This window comes from Cervus canadensis, chromosome 6 (assembly GCF_019320065.1).
Source record: "Cervus canadensis isolate Bull #8, Minnesota chromosome 6, ASM1932006v1, whole genome shotgun sequence".
Taxonomy (NCBI): Eukaryota; Metazoa; Chordata; class Mammalia; order Artiodactyla; family Cervidae; genus Cervus; species Cervus canadensis.
In genome coordinates this window covers 16,744,875-16,763,828 of record NC_057391.1, presented here as the reverse complement: position 1 = coordinate 16,763,828, position 18,954 = coordinate 16,744,875, and the positions used below count along the sequence as shown (strand labels likewise).

Below are 18,954 nucleotides of genomic sequence, written 5' to 3'. Positions count from 1 at the left end.
CTAGTTAAACCTCAGTTTAACTCCTAGAGACAATCATTTTTTTAAATTAATTAATTAATTAATTAATTTTACTTAACAACATTGTATTGGTTTTGCCATACTTTGACTTGAATCCGCCATGGGTGTACATGTGTTCCCCATCCTGAACCGCCCTCCCACCTCCCTCCCCATCCCATCCCTCTGGGTCATCCCAGTGCACCAGCCCTGAGCATCCTGTATCACGCATCGAACCTGGACTGGCGATTCATTTCACATACGAGAATTTACATGTTTCAATGCCATTCTCCCATATTATCCCACCCTCGCCCTCTCCCACAGAAGCCAAAAGACTGTTCAGTACATCTGTGTCTCTCTTGCTGTCTCGCATACAGGGTTATCGTTACCATCTTTCTAAGTTCCATATATATGCGTTAGTATACTGTATTGGTATTTTTCTTTCTGGCTTAATTCACTCTGTATAATAGGCTCCAGTTTCATCCACCTCATTAGAACTGATTCAAATATATTCTTTTTAATGGCTGAGTAATATTCCATTGTGTATATATACCACAGCTTCCTTATCCATTCATCTGCTGATGGACATCTAGGTTGCTTCCACGTCCTGGCTATTATAAACAGTGCTGCAATGAACACTAGGGTACACGTGTCTCTTTCAATTCTGGTTTCCTCAGTGTGTATGCCCAGCAGCAGGATTGCTGGGTCATATGGCAGTTCTATTTCCAGTTTTTTAAGGAATCTCCACACTGTTCTCCATAGTGGCTGTACTAATTTGCATTCCCACCAACAGTGTAAGAGGGTTCCCTTTTCTCCACACCTTCTCCAGCATTTATTGCTTGTAGGCTTTTGGATAGCAGCCATTCTGACTGGCATGTAATGGTACCTCATTGTGGTTTTGATTTGCATTTCTCTGATAATGAGTGATTTTGAGCATCTTTTCATGTGTTTGTTAGCCATCTGTATGTCTTCTTTGGAGAAATGTCTGTTTAGTTCTTTGGCCCACTTTTTGATGGGGTCTTTTATTTTCCTGGAATTGAGCTGCAGAAGTTGCTTGTATATTTTTGAGATTAATTCTTTGCCCGTTGCTTCATTTGCTATTATTTTCTCCCATTCTGAAGGCTGTCTATTCACCTTGCTTACAGTTTACTTTGTTGTGCAGAAGCTTTTAATTTTAATTAGGTCCCATTTGTTTATTTTTGCTTTTATTTCCAATATTCTTGGAGGTGGGTCATAAGAGGATCCTGCTGTGGTTTATGTTGGAGAGTGTTTTGCGTATGTTTTCCTCGAGGAGTTTTATAGTTTCTGGTCTTACATTTAGATCTTTAATCCATTTTGAGTTTATTTTTGTGTATAGTATTAGAAAGTGTTCTAGTTTCATTCTTTTACAAGTGGTTGACCAGTTTTCCCAGCACCACTCGTTAAAGAGATTGTCTTTTCTCCATTGTATATACTTGCCTCCTTTGTCAAAGGTAAGGTGTTCATAGGTGCGTGGATTTATCTCTGGGTTATTTTGTTACATTAATCTATATTTCTGTCTTTGTGCCAGTACCACACTGTCTTGATGACTGTGGCTTTGTAGTAGAGACTGAAGTCAGGCAGGTTGATTCCTCCAGTTCCATTCTTCTTTCTCAAGACTGCTTTGGCTATTCGAGGTTTTTTGTATTTCCACACAAACTGTGAAATTATTTGTTCTAGTTCTGTGAAAAATATCATTGGTAGCTTGATAGGGATTGCATTGAATCTACAGATTGCTTTGGATAGTATACTCATTTTCACTATATTGATTCTTCCAATCCATGAACACGGTATATTTCTCCATCTATTTGTGACCTCTTTGATTCCTTTCATCAGTGTTTTATAGTGTTCTATATATAGGTCTTTTGTTTCTGTAGGTAGATATACTCCTAAGTATTTTATTCTTTTTGTCGCAATGGTGAATGGAATTGTTTCCTTAATTTCTCTTTCTGTTTTCTCATTGTTAGTGTACCGGAACGCAAGGGATTTCTGTGTGTTAATTTTATATCCTGCAACTTTACTATATTCATTGATTAGCTCTAGTAATTTTCTGGTGGAGTCTTTAGGGTTTTCTATGTAGAGGATCATGTCATCTGCAAACAGTGAGAGTTTTGCTTCTTCTTTTCCAATCTGGATTCTTTTTATTTCTTTTTCTGCTCTGACTGCTGTGGCCAAAACTTCCAAAACTGTATTGAATAGTACTGATGAGAGTGGGCACCCTTGTCTTGTTCCTGACTTTAGGGGAAATGCTTTCAATTTTTCACCATTGAGGATAATGTTTGCTGAGGGTTTGTCATATATAGCTTTTATTATGTTGAGGTATGTTCCTTCTATTCCTGCTTTCTGGAGGGTTTTTATCATAAATGGATGTTGAATATATCAATCATAAGTATATATGCACCCAATATAGGAACACCACAATATGTAAGACAAATGCTAACAAGTATGAAAGGGGAAATTAACAATAACACAATAATAGTGGGAGACTTTAATACTCCACCACTTTAATAATCCACCTATGGATAGGTCAACTAAACAGAAAATTAACAAGGAAACACAAACTTTAAATGATACAATAGACCAGTTAGACTTAATTGATATCTCTAGGACATTTCACCCCAAAACAATGAATTTCACCTTTTTCTCAAGCACACATGGAACCTTCTCCAGGATAGATCACATCCTGGGTCATAAATTTAGCCTTGGTAAACTCAGAAAAATTGAAATTATTCCAAGCATCTTTTCTGACCACAATGCAGTAAGATTAGATGTCAATTACAGGAGAAAAACTATTAAAAATTCCAACATATGGAGGCTGAACAACACGCTGCTGAATAACCAACAAATCACAGAAGAAATAAAAAAAGAAATCAAAATATGCATATAAATGAATAAAATGAAAACACAACAACCCAAAACCTATGGGACACTGCAAAAGCAGTGCTAAGGGGGCGGTTCATAGCAATACAGGCATACCTCAAGAAACAAGAAAAAAGTCGAATAAATAACCTACCTCTATATCTAAAGCAACTTGAAAAGGAAGAAATTATGAATCCCAAGGTTAGTAGAAGGAAAGAAATCTTAAAAATTAGGGCAGAAATAAATGCAGAAGAAGCAAAAGAGACTACAGCAAAAATCAACAAAACCAAAAGCTGGTTCTTTGAGAAGGTAAATAAAATTGACAAACCATTAGCCAGACTCATCAAGAAACAAAGGGAGAAAAATCAAGTCAACAAAATTAGAAATGAAAATAGAGAGATCACAACAGACAACACAGAAATACAAAGGATCATAAAAGACTATTATCAGCAACTATGCAAATAAAATAGACAACTTGGAAGAAATGGTCAAATTCTTAGAAAAGTACAACTTCCAAAATTGAACCAGGAAAAAATAGAAAATCTCAACAGACCCAGCATAAGCACAGAAATTGAAACTGTAATCAGAAATCTTCCAACAAACAAAAGCCCAGGACCAGACGGCTTCACAGCTGAATTCTACCAAAAATTTAGAGAAGAACTAACACCTATCGTACTCAAACTCTTCCAGAAAATTGCAGAGGAAGGTAAACTTCCAAACTCATTCTATGAGGCCACCATCACCTTAACACCAAAACCTGAAAAAGACACCACCAAAACAGAAAACTATAGGCCAATATCACTGATGAACATAGATGCAAAAATCCTTAACAAAATTCTAGCAAACAGAAATCAAAAACATATTAAAAAGATCATACATCATGACCAAGTGGGCTTTATCCCAGGGATGCAAGGATTCTTCAATATCCGCCAATCAATCTATGTAATACACCACATTAACAAATTGAAAAATAAAAACCATATGATTATCTCAATAGATGCAGAGACAATCATTTTTTAAAAATCAAATATTTAAAATTACACGAGGAAATCTCTGAATTATATGTTCTATTTCTCACAAATTGCAGCATACTACACAATTATTCTATATCTTGTATTTTTAGTTTCTAAGACATCTTAAAGATTATTTCATATCAGAACCTCTAATAATTTTGATAGCTGCAAGTAATTGGTCCTTTATTAATGGACATGTGGCTGGTTTTAGAAAAGGCAGAGGAACCAGAGATCAAATTGCCAACATCCGCTGGATCATCGAAAAAGCAAGAGAGTTCCAGAAAAACATCTATTTCTGCCTTATTGACTATGCCAATGCCTTTGACTGTGTGGATCACAATAAACTGTGGAAAATTCTGAAAGAGTTAGGAATACCAGACCACTGGACCTGCCTCTTGAGAAATCTGTATGCAGGTCAAGAAGCAACAGTTAGAACTGGACATGGAACAACAGACTGGTTCCAAATCAGGAAAGGAGTATGTCAAAGCTGTATATTGTCACTCTGCTTGTTTAACTTATATGCAGAGTACATCATGAGAAATGCTGGACTGGATGAAGCACAAACTGGAATCAAGATTGCTGGGAGAAATATCAATAACCTCAGATATGCAGATGACACCACCCTTATGGCAGAAAGTGAAGAAGAACTAAAACAGCCTCTTGATGAAAGTGAAAGAGGAGAGTGAAAAAGTTGGCTTAAACTCAACATTCAGAAAACTAAGATCATGGCATCTGGTCCCATCACTTCATGGCAAATAGATGGGGAAACAGTGGAAACAGTGTCAGACTTTATTTTTTTGGGCTCCAAAATCACTGCAGATGGTGACTGCAGCCATGAAATCAAAAGACGCTTAACTCCTTGGAAGGAAAGGGACCAACCTAGACAGCATGTTAAAAAGCAGAGACATTACTTTGCCAACAAAGGTCTGTCTAGTCAAGGCTATGTTTTTCCAGTGTCATATAAGGATGTAAGAGTTGGACTATAAGAAGCTGGAGTGCCTAAAGAATTGATGCTTTCGAAGTATGGTGTTGGAAAAGACTCTTGAGGAGTCCCTTGGACTGCAAGGAGATCCAACCAGTCCATCCTAAAGGAGATCAGTCCTGGGTGTTCATTGAAGGACTGATGTTGAAGCTGAAACTCCAATACTTTGGCCACCTGATGCGAAGAGCTGACTCATCTGAGACCCTGTGCTGGGAAGATTGAGGGCAGGAGGAGAGGGGACGCAGAGGATGAGATGGTTGGATGGCATCACCACTCAATGGACATGGGGTTTGGTGGACTCCGGGAGTTGGTGATGGACAGGGAGGCCTGGCATGCTGCAGTTCATGGGGTCGCAAAGAGTTGGGCATGACTGAGTGACTGAACTGAACTGAGTTTTCATATTTTTGTTATTTAATATTATAAACACTGTAATGAAAATCCCTGGATACCTATGTCTGTGCTGTCTATAACTTTGAGGTCAAACAACTTTTTTTTTTTCTTCTCTGTCTGGAGAGCTTGTTCAAACAACTTTTTTAAAGTTTAAAGGCACTTGTATCTTATTTTCTAAGAATTTGCTTCTCTTGTTTCTTTGCTTTTCCAACTGCAACTGGACAGGTTTTTGTCTCATTCTTTTTTAATTTTATGATATTATGATTATAGAAAGTTACATGCATGAATATGCTTTTTGAGATATATGAAAATTGTTTTTGAGTTTAAATATATGTTCAATTTTTTAAATGTTTTTCATAGGTACTTAAATAGGCTTTTTCCCCCCTGAATTTGGAATAAGTTTCTGGAAATACAATTCTAAATACATTTATTTGGTACAGTACTGTACCAAATACAAATCCTCAGTATTCTTTTCTAATTGTGTTTATTTGATCAAATGATCAAATAGGTTAATATTTACCACAATAACGTGAATTTTTAAATGTATACTTATATTTGCTAACATATTTAGAAGCTGTGATCTTGGTTGCATTAAGTTTCATAATTATTATCTTTTTTGGTGGATTTTAAGTTTTTGATATCATCAGGATGACGGGCTGGATGATAGGTGGGAGAAACAGCAACAATCTCAGTTATTTGGATGATACCACTCTAATGCTCTAATGGCAGAAAGAGAAGAGGAACTAAAGAACCTCTTGATGAGGGTGAAGGAGAAGAGTGAAAAAATCCAGCTTAAAACTAAATATTAAAAATACTAAGATCATGCTATCTGACCCCATTACTTCATGGCAAATAGAAAGGGAAAAGGTAGAAGCAGCGACAGATTTCCTCTTATTGGCCTCTAAAATCACTGTGGATGGTGACTGCAGCCATGAAATCAGAAGACTACTGCTTCTTGGCAGGAAAGCTATGACAAACTTAGCGTGTTGAAAAGCAGACATCACTCTGCCAACAAAGGTCCGTGTAGTCAAGGCTATGGTCTTCCCAGTGGTTACATGTGGTTGAGAGAGCTGGACCATAAAGAAGGCAGAGCACCAAGAATTGATGCCTTTGAACTGTGGTGCTGGGGAAGACTTCTGAGAATTGCTTGGACAGCCAGGAGATCAAACCAGTCAATCTTAAAAGAAATCAAGCCTGAATACTCATTGGAAGGACTGATGCTGAAGCTGAAGCTCCAGCATTTTGGTCACTGATGTGAACAGCTGAATCATTGGGAAAGTCCCTGATGCTGGGAAAGATTGAGGGCAGAAAGAGAAAATGGTGTCAGAGGATGAGATGGCTGGATGGCATCACCAATGCAATGGACATGAACTTGGGCAATCTCTGGGAGATGGTAAGGGACAGGGAAGTCTGGCATCCTGCAGTCCACGGGGTTGCCAAGTTGGAAATGACCGGACAACTGAACAACAACATCATCAATTCTATCACCACTAGTATTAATATTCCCATATTTATTTATTGTTATTTGCTTGTTACATATATTCCATCCCTTTATTTTCAACCTTTATATATGGCTTTAGGAGTATTTCTCAAAAACAAAATGAAATTCAGTTTTTAACCCAAGCTGAGAGCTATTATCAATTAATAGAATTTCATTCATGTATATTTATTGTGATAACTGACATGTTCATTTTTTTCTTCCCTCTGCTTTTTTGGTTGATCAGTGGTTTTTTAATGATTTAGAAATTGTACATCTTATCTTCTTTTCTAATGGTAGCCCTTGAAATTTGAAAACACATAGATAAACATGTACTTTTCTATTTCTCCCAAACAAGGAAAGAAACTTGGCAAACTTCAACATCCTTTCTCTGAGGATATTCTGGGATTATTATTTTCAGGTTGTTAAAGTTTTTTACATTATGTGCTGTGCTTAGTCGCTCAGTCGTGTCCAACAATTTGCGACCCCATGGACTGTCGCCCGTCAGGCTCCTCTGTCCATGGGGATTCTCCAGCAAGAATACTGGAGTGGGTTACCATGCTCTCCTCCAGGGGATCTTCTCAACCCAGGGATCAAACCCAGGTCTACCTGCAGTGTGGGCAGATTCTTTAGTAACTGAGCCACCAGGGAAGCCCACTTTTTAATGAATCTTTCCACAACATCATTTCTTTAATTCAATGCTTCCTATTTCTTACATTTACTGTTCATTTTGTAACAGCACCTTGCTCAGTAGTTTTTTTCAGAATGTTCTGTGGGCTTTTTATGAGATTTCAGTTCTGCCAATCAGATATACATGGGTAAGCTCTGAAATCAGAACTGAACTACGTGCGGAAGCAAGAACACCAGATACACATTTTATTGGTATGAATTATAGTAGAGTCAAGTTTTGAGGAGAGGAATGGGGAACTTCCTGACCCCTATGTGAAAAGTGGAGGCCATGGTTCGGACAAGTATCCTGACCTCCCCAGCTCCCAGACTGTAGCAAAGATGGCAGTGTCCTTGGTGGACTGGTTCTGTGGTATCACTCTGGTATCCCCTCCAGGCTCAGCCTAGAGACTGCTTCCCTATCCCTTTCAGTGATTTTGTAGATAACTGATTTCTTGTATATCAGTTGTTTTCTCCTTACTCTAGTCAAGGGGAATTATCCATAAGTGAGTCACGACTGACACACCATCTTTGACTTTTCTCCTATCCATGCCGCACCCTGTCAGTCAGTGTTTTCTGCCAGGTACACTTCTATGTACTTTTCAAATTATCTTCTCTATTCTTTCTTAGTGCAGACCCTTATAACCTCTCTCCTGGAATACAGGCTAGCCTCTTGCGTGCTCTCCAGCCCTTCCTTCTCTGTCCTCTCAAATGGCAGCCATTCGAGAACATGAATCTAATCACCTGATTGTTGTGCTTAACTACGAAGCACAGTATTCATTTTGTTTTTCTGGGCTCTTCAAAATCAGATCACAACCAATCTTTCTACTTTCACTATCACAATTCACAATCATCCTATGCTCTAATTATAACTGAATTATTTACAGTTCCCTGTGCCTTTGCAGATCTCCTTCCCTCATACCCTGTATCTAAAAAAACTCTTATTCATTCCTGACAAGCTAGAAAAATCTTAACTCCTTTGTGAAGCTTTCCCCAATGTTCTTCCAAAGCGTAGTCTCTCCTATACTCTTACAACATCTGAAATTTCTTAACTTATTAGCTTATAAACTAATAAGTTAATTTATTAGCTTATAAGCCACAAAAAAGCAAGAACTTTATCATATTCATCTTTATAGCTCCAACACTTTGGAGAAGGCCAGACAAAAACAAATTTAGGATGTTTGTGGAACGAATAAATAGCACAATTAAGAAGTGTATGTAATGTATTACTTTGTCTGGTGCAAAATACTTCTTATAAAAACTATAGAAATTAAAGTTTACCTGGCATCACCCAGTATTGAAATCAGTCGGTACTGGGGTAATTCAGAAGATGCTACATGTGCTAGGATTCCAAACAGCCTCTCAGCCATTATCATATCATTTTGCGTCACCTGAAGAGACAAATAGGAAAGGGGTAATAAAATGACATTGCCTCTTAACTTGATACAACTAACATAATCTCATAGAAATGTCCAGATTAGATATTTTCTTGTAGGGACCTCCCTGGTGGTTCAATGGTTGAGAATCCAATACAGGGGATGCCAGTTTGAGTCTTGGTTGGGGAACTAAGATCCCACATGCTTCAGGGCAACAAAGCCTGCAAAGCCTGCAAACTCTGCAACTACAGAGCCATGTACTGCAAGGAAGACCCCACATGTTGCAATTAAGACTTGATGCAGCAGCCAAAAATAAATTAATTAATTAAAAAATTTCTTTTCAGGGAAAATACATTCTCCTGGGCTGTAAGAAGAGAGTGAGTTCTGACTGATATTTCTCTTTTTTTCCCTGAGCTTGATTAGAATGTAGATTTACAAATGTGGCTTATAGTGATGGAAAAGGGCTGGGAGGTGAGGTGTTAGTTCTGACTTAGAAGTCATGGTTCCTGAGGATTATACTTGAGACACCTTAAATTCTTAATGAACTTTTTTTTTCTTCAAAAATCCCAAAGCTCCTTTGAGTAGAATGATTTAAGGGGGAAAATCTAAGTGTCAATGGAATAGACTAACTTTAATAACTTGTTAAAGGCAAGTCAATGTGTTGTTAATACCTTGTTCCTGAAAGGATAATTTCATCCCTTTGTGAGGGAATGAACATTGGATTAGGAACGGCACTACCGCTCATTCTGAAGTTACATCCACCTTTCTCCCCACAAGGAATAATTTGTCACAGGTATATTCCCCATGTGGGCTCGTTCCTGTGTTAACCAAGAAACTACTAAAAGCTAAAAGCAAGACTTTCATTAATATCTGGGCATATTTTAAATATAAAATTAGGTTTCTTGCATTTTAAATACTATTCCTTTGTCAATATAATTCAGTGGTTCCCAATCAGGGGCCTCTTTGGCTCCTAGGGGATGTTTGCAAGTGTCCGGAGATATTTTTGGTTTATTGCAACTGGTGGAGAGATGCTACTAGCATCTAATGAGTCAAAGCCAGGGATGTCGTTAAATGTCCTACAGTGTATGGGACAGTCCCCATAACAAAGAATTACCTGGTCCAAAATGTCAATAGAGCTGAGGTTGAGAGACCCTGGTACATTTTGGATCTTTAAAAACTTTATTCGTAACACTTGCTATAATAATCTACACAGGAATTTTCTGGAAAATAACCCATAATTCACAAGCAACTTATACATGTGAATCACTGCAGACTGACTCTCCCTTCCTTCGCTAGACTTCAGTAGTTAATGAGGCTGCAGCTCCCTGGAATCACTCCTTCAGCTGACAACTAACTTATTTGGTCTAACATAGTCACCTAGCGGCCAGTGCAGGCCACTACTCCATCTCTTCCTCTTGATGCTCACATTGCTCACTCTCTCTCATACAAAGAAAAGCAGAAATACAGTATAACATTACCACACACTGTCAAGGATGAGATAAGCAGTTTTATTCTAGGTCTTTTATTAAAAGGTCAAATATCCCTGGGCATTGACACTTTCAGAACTTTAAATCAGAGTACATTACATTGGTTCTTTCTCATTCTTTTCTACTTTATATAATTATATTATATTATTACTTCCTATTTTAAGGTTTTATAATAACTATTATGTCTCCAGTAGTGATCCACATTTGGGTAAATACAGTATTTAGGGTTAATCAAGATAGTGGTTTGGCCATTAATGAGGGAGAATTCCTCACCTATAGCTAAAATAACTATCCTACAGTCCAGGCTAGCTTTGGAAACTTTTGGAACTAATTATTAGATCTGACCAGTGACTTACAACCTCTCTGGGGAAGTACCAAGAGGGTACATAAAACTGAAATAAATCTCTTGAGAACTAGTTGAAGAAATTAATAGTCATCTGAAGGTTCCAGGCTTGCCCTACATCTTCAACAAATACTGATACTGGGGTCATGGACCTACCATAGCTGATGCAAATTTCACATGGCTCTTATACGCTGACCCAGAGACCTCCAGTCTCCTGATGGTATGCTGGAGCTCTCAAGCTTTAGGCCAGAGTTACTTATGGTGTATCAGTTGCAGGGAACTACAGTTGCTATAACCACCCTGCTAGCAAAGTTGATTATAGCTCATCTTACAATAAGGAGGTCTGAATTTTAAGAGATAATCACACTAATACTAGTAGCATATTAAAATATTTTTTCCTTTGGAGGATTATCTAAACTCAGTTCTGGAATTCCACAGTAGAAGAAACATAGTTTCTCTCTCTTCTTCCAAAGTAATATTTAAAGAGAACATGATCTTTGGATAGCTGGGGGATTACCCTTGTGACAAGCTTAGCAGAATCAATCTGAAAAATAACTCTTTGTTAATAATTTTCCAGTTATTCAGGCTCCAGACCTGAATTATACACTGTAGATATGTCCAAGCAGCTGTTACCAACTATTAACAAAGCAATCTAGACTTTTACTTATGGTTGTTTTCTTTCCTTTTTCATTCCTGTTCACTGTTTCTTCTTTTAACTTTCCTCCTTGCTTATTTCTCCCTCTTATCTATTCTTTTTAAAATCACTCTTCTTTCCCTATGTACATTTTTTTGCATGTTATTCTTCCCTTCCTCTATCACACCTTTATTAAATGACATTTAGTATCACTTCCCCAGGCCCTTTTGCATGTCAGTATGTAAAACACTCTGAAAAACACAAAGATCACATTACTTATGGAAGTGTTCTTTTTCTTTTCATTTTAAACTGTTATCCTATCATTCCTTCTCAGAATACTTAAAAACAAGAGAAAAAGTATTTACTGTTCACCATGATCTGATTACTAATTTATTCATAAAATATGCCTAGTATATTAGAAATTTTTAGACAAATATTTTTAGCTTTTCAACATTTTAAATATCAGGATTTTTAAAAAAAATTATTTCTCAAAAGTTCAATCATGATTTTACACATAAATTCCTGGATATTTTTACGATTATTTCCCTTTAAAAGGAACATTTTAATTCTACGGTTGACTTAGTGTTCAGCTTACCTCTGTTCCATTTATTTTCTGCATATTAAAATGGCTCAGCCTAAACAGGACATAATATTTCCAGAGTGTAAAACTGACAACTGGATTTCCTTGAGGATCAATTGTCAACTGGTCAACTCGACGGAGCTGTGCTAGTGCATTAAATTGCTGCAGCATTACAAGATTTGTTTCCTTGAATTTAAGGTGCTACAATAATAAACAAAAAAAGGGGTGAATATTGAGTCTAACCATCTTAAAATGTTACCATTAAAGCTTCACTATCATTCCCCAAATAAGTCTAAACTTTAGGGTTAGCTAATATGTTTTCATTAAACCAACTGAATGCATTAAACTTACATACCTTTAATCTACCTAATACAAAATTATTGATAGAATATATTAAGCCACCCAATATTGAACTTGAAGTGATTTCCATTCTGCAAAGGACATCTGCCTATCTATTAACTAACTACGTTTCTAAAAAATTATATAAATATACAATAATTCAGACTCTTCCAGATATTACAATGATTTTATATGCTTTACATGGAGATTAAATCTACAAAGGAAAAACCAGAAGTAAAATTTTCAAAACATTACAAATACAGGGCTCACAGTACTTCTGAGAAGAACTAGTTAACCATTATTACTTTTATCTTGCTAATTACTATGTAGGTTACTTAAACTGGCTATCAGAAAACAAAATACTAACATTGAAATGCTAATAGAAATGTTCTGTCTGTGAATTTGGATGATCTTTTCTAAACACACTGTCTCCACTTCTATCCTTTTTAGAGAGGAGAATATAACAAAAGAACAAAATACATTATAAAAGGGTTGGTGATGAGGAAACCAGAATTGAAAGAGACACATGTACTCCAATGTTCATCACAGCACTGTTTACAATAGCCAGGACATGGAAGCAACCTAGGTGTCTATTGGCAGATGAATGGATAAGAAAGCTATGGTACACATACACAATGGAATATTACTCAGCTATTAAAAAGAATACATTTGAATCAGTTCTAATGGGGTGGATGGAACTGGAGCCTATTATACAGAGTGAAGTAAGTCAGAAAGTAAAACACCAATACAGTATATTAATGCATATATATGGAATTTAGAAAGATGGTAACAATGACCTTATATGCGAGACAGCAAAAGAGACACAGATGTAAAGAACAGACTTTTGGACTCTGGGAAAAGGTGAGGGTGAGATGATTTGAGAGAATAGTATTGAAACATGTATATTAGCATATGAAATAGATCACCAGTCTAGGTTCAATGCATGAGACAGGGTGCTCAGGGCTGGTGCACTGGGATGACCCTGAGGGATGGGATGGGATGGGGAGGGAGGTGGGAAGGGGGTTCAGGATGGGGAACACATGTACACCCATGGATGATTCATGTCAATGTATGGTAAAAATCACTACAATATTGTAAAGTAATTAGCCTCCAATTAAAATAAATACATTTTTAAAAAAAGGGTTGGTGAGGGAAATCATTAGCTAATTGAGAAAAACAAAATGATAACAAAAACTCAAGAGAGAACTCAGAAATCACAGCTTTCACAAATTCATACTAATAATTAATATAATAATACCATAACTGGAAAAGGCTAATTTCTCAAAGTAACTTTAATGAGCTATTAAAATGATTTTAAATGTTGTTAGCAGACTACTATAAAAATTATATGTGAGTATACTTGTCCTGTTAATACCAGGTATAGTAAATGAATATATAATGAAGAGTTAAGTGAGGTCCTGTTGAAAGTTTCCCAAAGCAGAAGCATGCCACTTGAATAAAATTACATTGGTCCCTCATACTCCATAAGGAAGCATTTTCTAGAGAGAAAATTTCCAATATTAACAGAAGACTGCAAGGCCATTTATGAATACTAATGAATACTAATTTAAATCTCAGATTCAGAAATTCAACACAAGAACTTAGCCTCCCTGCCAGACAGAAATTGCATAAATAAAAGTTAAAATAGGTCTTTGGCCTGAATATACAAGTCATGACTGAGAAGAATTCAAATATACAACAAAAAGGAAATGTTTACCAGAGAATTAGGAAACTTAATCTTCAATTTGGGAAGCACTTGGACGATTTCATCAAATTCTATGAAAGTGAAGGACACTGTTGTCACCATTCCTGCTGTTTGCACACTCCAGTTCCGATCCAGACATTCCAGTGCTCCTGAGCCATACAGGGAAAGCGTGTCTCCATCCACTTCAACAAGGTGTGTGTCTGTGACAGATAGACCCTGTAATGTACTGGTGAGTCCTGAGTCCAGAGACCTGGGAAACCCATCATATAATCTTAATGAAAGTTTTATCATGCAAAGTAAATAACAGATTATAAAGATCTGTTGGAAAAGGTATTTGAAATTTTATATCCATTTCTTTTTATTTCAATAATTACACCCAGAGCACCAAAGACTAATTTTCAATAGTACATCTGCAAGCTTTATATTCTATAGTCATATACTTTAATTTAGAAAGAGGCACATGTGAACAAAAAATTACTACTTTTAAACCCAAATTATTTATACTGATGAAAGATAATTGATATTCTATTTAGTTTTAAAACAATACATTTAAGGTAACCAAGAAGGACCTACTGTACATACAGCACATGTAATTCTGCTCAGTGTTATGTGGCAGCCTGGATGGGACGGGAGCTTGGGAGAGAATGGATACATGTATATGTATGGCTGAGTCCCTTCACTGTTCACCTGAAACTATCACATTGTTAACTGGCTATACCCCAATACAAAATAAAAAGGTTTTTAAAAAAAAAAATAAAAGAATCCATTTAATATAGCATAGATACTTCTGCATATCAAAACAAGTAAGTTTTCCTAGTCTGGAAAGTATTCCACTGTCTGACTGAAAAAACCTGTATTTTACAGAATAATATTTCTATAGTAAGAACAATGTAATATAAAACTACATTTGTAAAATACTTGGGAATTCACATAATAACTGCTAACAACAGTTTCTCTCTCAGAAGCTGGACTAAGGGGTAACTTTGACTCCACCTTTTAAAATATTTCAATGTTGTTTGAAAATATGGAAGTATATATATATATTACAGTTACAGGCAGCAAAATCAACAAAGACTTCCTCTCCGTATTGAACTATGAAATGATAAAAAAAAATCCACTACATACACATACAAAATCACTTCACATACTCTGCTGACTATGATAACTGTTAATATTTTCAAAGTTAGAGCCACACTTTTGTAAAAGGTTACCTAAATGAATGCTCTTGAAGAAAAGAAATAGTTTCAGTTCAGTCGCTCAGTTGTGTCTGACTCTTTGCGACCCTGTGGACTGCAGCATGCCAGGCTTTCCTGTCCATCATCAACTTCCAGAGCTTGCTCAAACTCATGTCCATCGAGTTGGTGATGCCTCCAACCATCTCATTCTCTGTTGTCCCCTTCTCCTGCCTTCAATCTTTCCCAGCATCAGGGTCTTTTCCAATGAGTCAGTTCTTTGCATCAGGTGGCCAAAGTATTGGAGTTTCAGCTTCAGCATCAGTCCTTCCAATGAATATTCAGGACTGATCTCCTTTAGGATGGTCTGGTTGGATCTCCTTGCAGTCCAAGGGACTCTCAAGAGTCTTCTCCAACACCACAGTTTGAAAGCATCAATTCCTAGGCACTCAGCTTTCTTTATAGTCCAACTCTCACATCCATACATGACTACTGGAAAAATCATAGCCGCTTGATCCAACTCAAATTTTCTGCTTCATGAATACAGACATAACTATTTGTTACTCAATCTCAAAACTCAAACAATGCTTTGTTTTCATTATGGAATTTTGTTTTTAAACAGTATTTATTTGCCCTTACTAACATATTAATGTTTTGCCTTCCTTTGGACTCCAACAGAATTTTGTATACTCCTCTGATACATCACTTCTCATATTTAATCATAATTATGGGTTTACAATTTTGGCTAAATTTTTTCATCTTTGGAGGGTCTGGAATCTGTTAATGGGCTTTTCACAATGTAAATGACTGCATTATTAAGGATCTTCAGAAGTTTTATAATGTTGATGTTGTGAGTAAGACTGACAAACCATCACCTTGCTGGTTTATCATGCTTTACCAGATTTCCATGTATTTATTCCATAGGCATCAGTTAACATGTAACATATTTGTTAACACAATAAGAAATTGGGCAATAACATCCATCAACTCTGTGAATATGTGACCAAGAAAATATAAAAAGGATTGATTTCTGCCAGGTTAGTGCTCATGGCAATGATTATTATACAGTAGTATTCAAATATTTAATGAGTAATGGTGTGTGAATAATCTTAGATGAAAATCCTATAAAGGTAATGGTTAATAATAGAACAAAAATAAGATGAGAATTAAGAGCTCCTTATATTGTGGTTTATGTGATAACTGTGTTGAGCTATGTAGAGCAGGTGGTGTTAGTGATAAACAATCTGCCTGCCAATGCTGGACACACAAGAGACATGGGTTCGATCCCTGGGTCTGGAAGATCCTCTGGAGTAGGAAATGGCACCCCACTCCAGCATTCTTACCTAGAAAATTCCATGGGCAGAGGAGCCTGGTGGGCTATAGTCCATAGGATGGCAAAGAGTTGGGCAAGACTGAGCAGTCGACTGAGTGCACACACAACCTGTAGAACATATAATCATTTCTAGAACAGGATAAAGGAGTTACATTTCAATACCACTGAAATAAAGATGGCTTTATGAAAAGAATGCACACCACTGTTACAGCACGTGCCATACTGTACTGCAACTGCTTGTTTCCCTCTGTCTCTCTTACTAAATAATGTGATCCTTGAGGGTCAAACTCTGTCACATTCACTGTAGCAGGTCAGCACCTAGCACAGCTCCTAGCACATGTTGTGCTCAATAAACAGTTCTTTGAAGAATTAATGAATAAGACAATTATGAATTTTCTTATGAGTATCTACTGAATCTTAAAAATGGTGTTCCACACATCAACTGTGGTTTGAACAAAGGGGCAGAGTCGGTGACATAGACACAGGCTAAGGGGTTAGTAAGACGGTTCTTACAGGTTAGGCAAACACACATAATGAAAAAGTAAAGTCAAGGCAAAAAAAAGTTTGCTAGTTAATGTAGTGAAGCCTGATGGCCACGATACTCAGCAAAAGAAGCTGAATCATAGCTATGAGAAGTTGTGTTGTTTTACATCATCTGTTTGAACATGTCTTGTTTCTTTTTTCCAAATGATTAAAAGTTTAAGAATATAAAATTCAAAATAAAATGCCTTTATTAGAAAATGGTTATTTTCTTTAAAAGTTTTTTAGTAAACTGTTAAGAAAATAAGTAAAATAATAAATAAGCCTAGCCTCAGCAAAACAGTTGTACAGCTCCAAAACAAAGCAGAAGTAATTTCCAACTGTTATAGACTTCATATGGACATTCAGTGAAAGCAAATGGCAAGTTTGCTGGGCTGTAGCTAGGAAACAAAGCACCTGTTAAATAGGTCTTACAGGACCAACCCTTTTTCAGTTATTTTCTTTTTTTTCTCCTCAATTAAAAAGAATGAACTTTATTTTTTTAATTAATTAATTTATTTAATTGGAGGCTAATTACTTTACAATATTGTAGTTTTTTTTACCATACATTGACATGAATCAGCCATGGGCGTACATGTGTTTCCCATCCTGAACCCCCCTTCCAACTTCCTCCCCATCCCATCCCTCAGGGTCATCCCAGTGCACTAGCCCTGAGCACCCTTGGGCTGACAATCTGTTTCACATATGATAATATACATGTTTCAATGCTATTCTCTCAAATTATCCCACCCTCACCTTCTCCCACAGAGTCCAAAAGACTTCAATATATCTGTGTCTCTTTTGATGTCTTGCATATAGGGTCATCGTTATCATCTTTCTAAATTCCATATATATGTGTTAGTATACTGTATTGGTGTTTTTCTTTCTGACTTACTTCACTCTGTATAATAGGCTCCAGTTTCATCCACCTCATTAGAACTGATTCAAATGTATTCTTTTTAATAGCTGAGTAATATTCCATTGTGTATAAGTACAACTTTCTTATCCATTCATCTGCTGATGAATATCTAGGTTGCTTCCATGTCCTACCTATTGTAAACAGTGCTGTGATGAACATCAGGGTACACGTGTCTCTTTCAATTCTGGTTTCCTCGGTGTGTATGTCCAGCAGTGGGATTGCTGGGTCATATGGAATATCTGTTTTCAGTTTTTTTGTTTTTTTTTTTCCCAGTGGGTTTTGTCATACATTGGCATGAATCAGCAATAGATCTACACGTATTCCCCATCCCGATCCCCCCTCCCACCTCCCTCTCCACCCGATTCCTCTGGGTCTTCCCGGTGCACCAGGCCCGAGCACCTGTCTCATGCATCCCACCTGGGCTGGTGACCTGTTTCACCATAGATAATATACATGCTGTTCTTTCGCAACATCCCACCCTCACCTTCTCCCACAGAGTTCAAAAGTCTGTTCTGTACTTCTGTGTCTCTTTTTCTGTTTTGCATATAGGGTTGTCGTTACCATCTTTCTAAATTCCATATATATGTGTTAGTATGCTGTAATGTTCTTTATCTTTCTGGCTTACTTCACTCTGTATAATGGGCTCCAGTTTCATCCATCTCATTAGAACTGATTCAAATGAATTCTTTTTAACGGCTGAGTAATATTCCATGGTGTATATGTACCACAGCTTCCTTATCCATTCATCTGCTGATGGGCATCTAGGTTGCTTCCATGTCCTGGCTATTATAAACAGTGCTGCGATGAACATTGGGGTGCACGTGTCTCTTTCAGATCTGGTTTCCTCAGTGTGTATGCCCAGAAGTGGGATTGCTGGGTCATATGGCAGTTCTATTTCCAGTTTTTTAAGAAATCTCCACACTGTTTTCCATAGCGGCTGTACTAGTTTGCATTCCCACCAACAGTGTAAGAGGGTTCCCTTTTCTCCACACCCTCTCCAGCATTTATTGCTTGTAGACTTTTGGATAGCAGCCATCCTGACTGGCGTGTAATGGTACCTCATTGTGGTTTTGATTTGCATTTCTCTGATAATGAGTGATGTTGAGCATCTTTTCATGTGTTTGTTAGCCATCTGTATGTCTTCTTTG

General features: G+C 36.9%; 1 protein-coding gene across 8 annotated transcripts in view; it reads right to left on the bottom strand.

Moving 5' to 3' along the window:
* LRRC49 (leucine rich repeat containing 49) overlaps positions 1-18,954 on the bottom strand; it is a 154,987-nt gene that overhangs the window by 12,641 nt on the left and 123,392 nt on the right. For all 8 annotated transcript variants that reach the window (XM_043470946.1, XM_043470942.1, XM_043470944.1 and 5 more), the window contains 3 exons: positions 13,876-14,113; positions 11,835-12,020; positions 8,681-8,790 (listed from right to left, as the gene is read on the bottom strand). In XM_043470946.1, the coding sequence (XP_043326881.1) occupies positions 8,681-8,790; positions 11,835-12,020; positions 13,876-14,113 (534 nt within the window). The remainder of the gene's footprint in view (positions 1-8,680; positions 8,791-11,834; positions 12,021-13,875; positions 14,114-18,954) is intronic.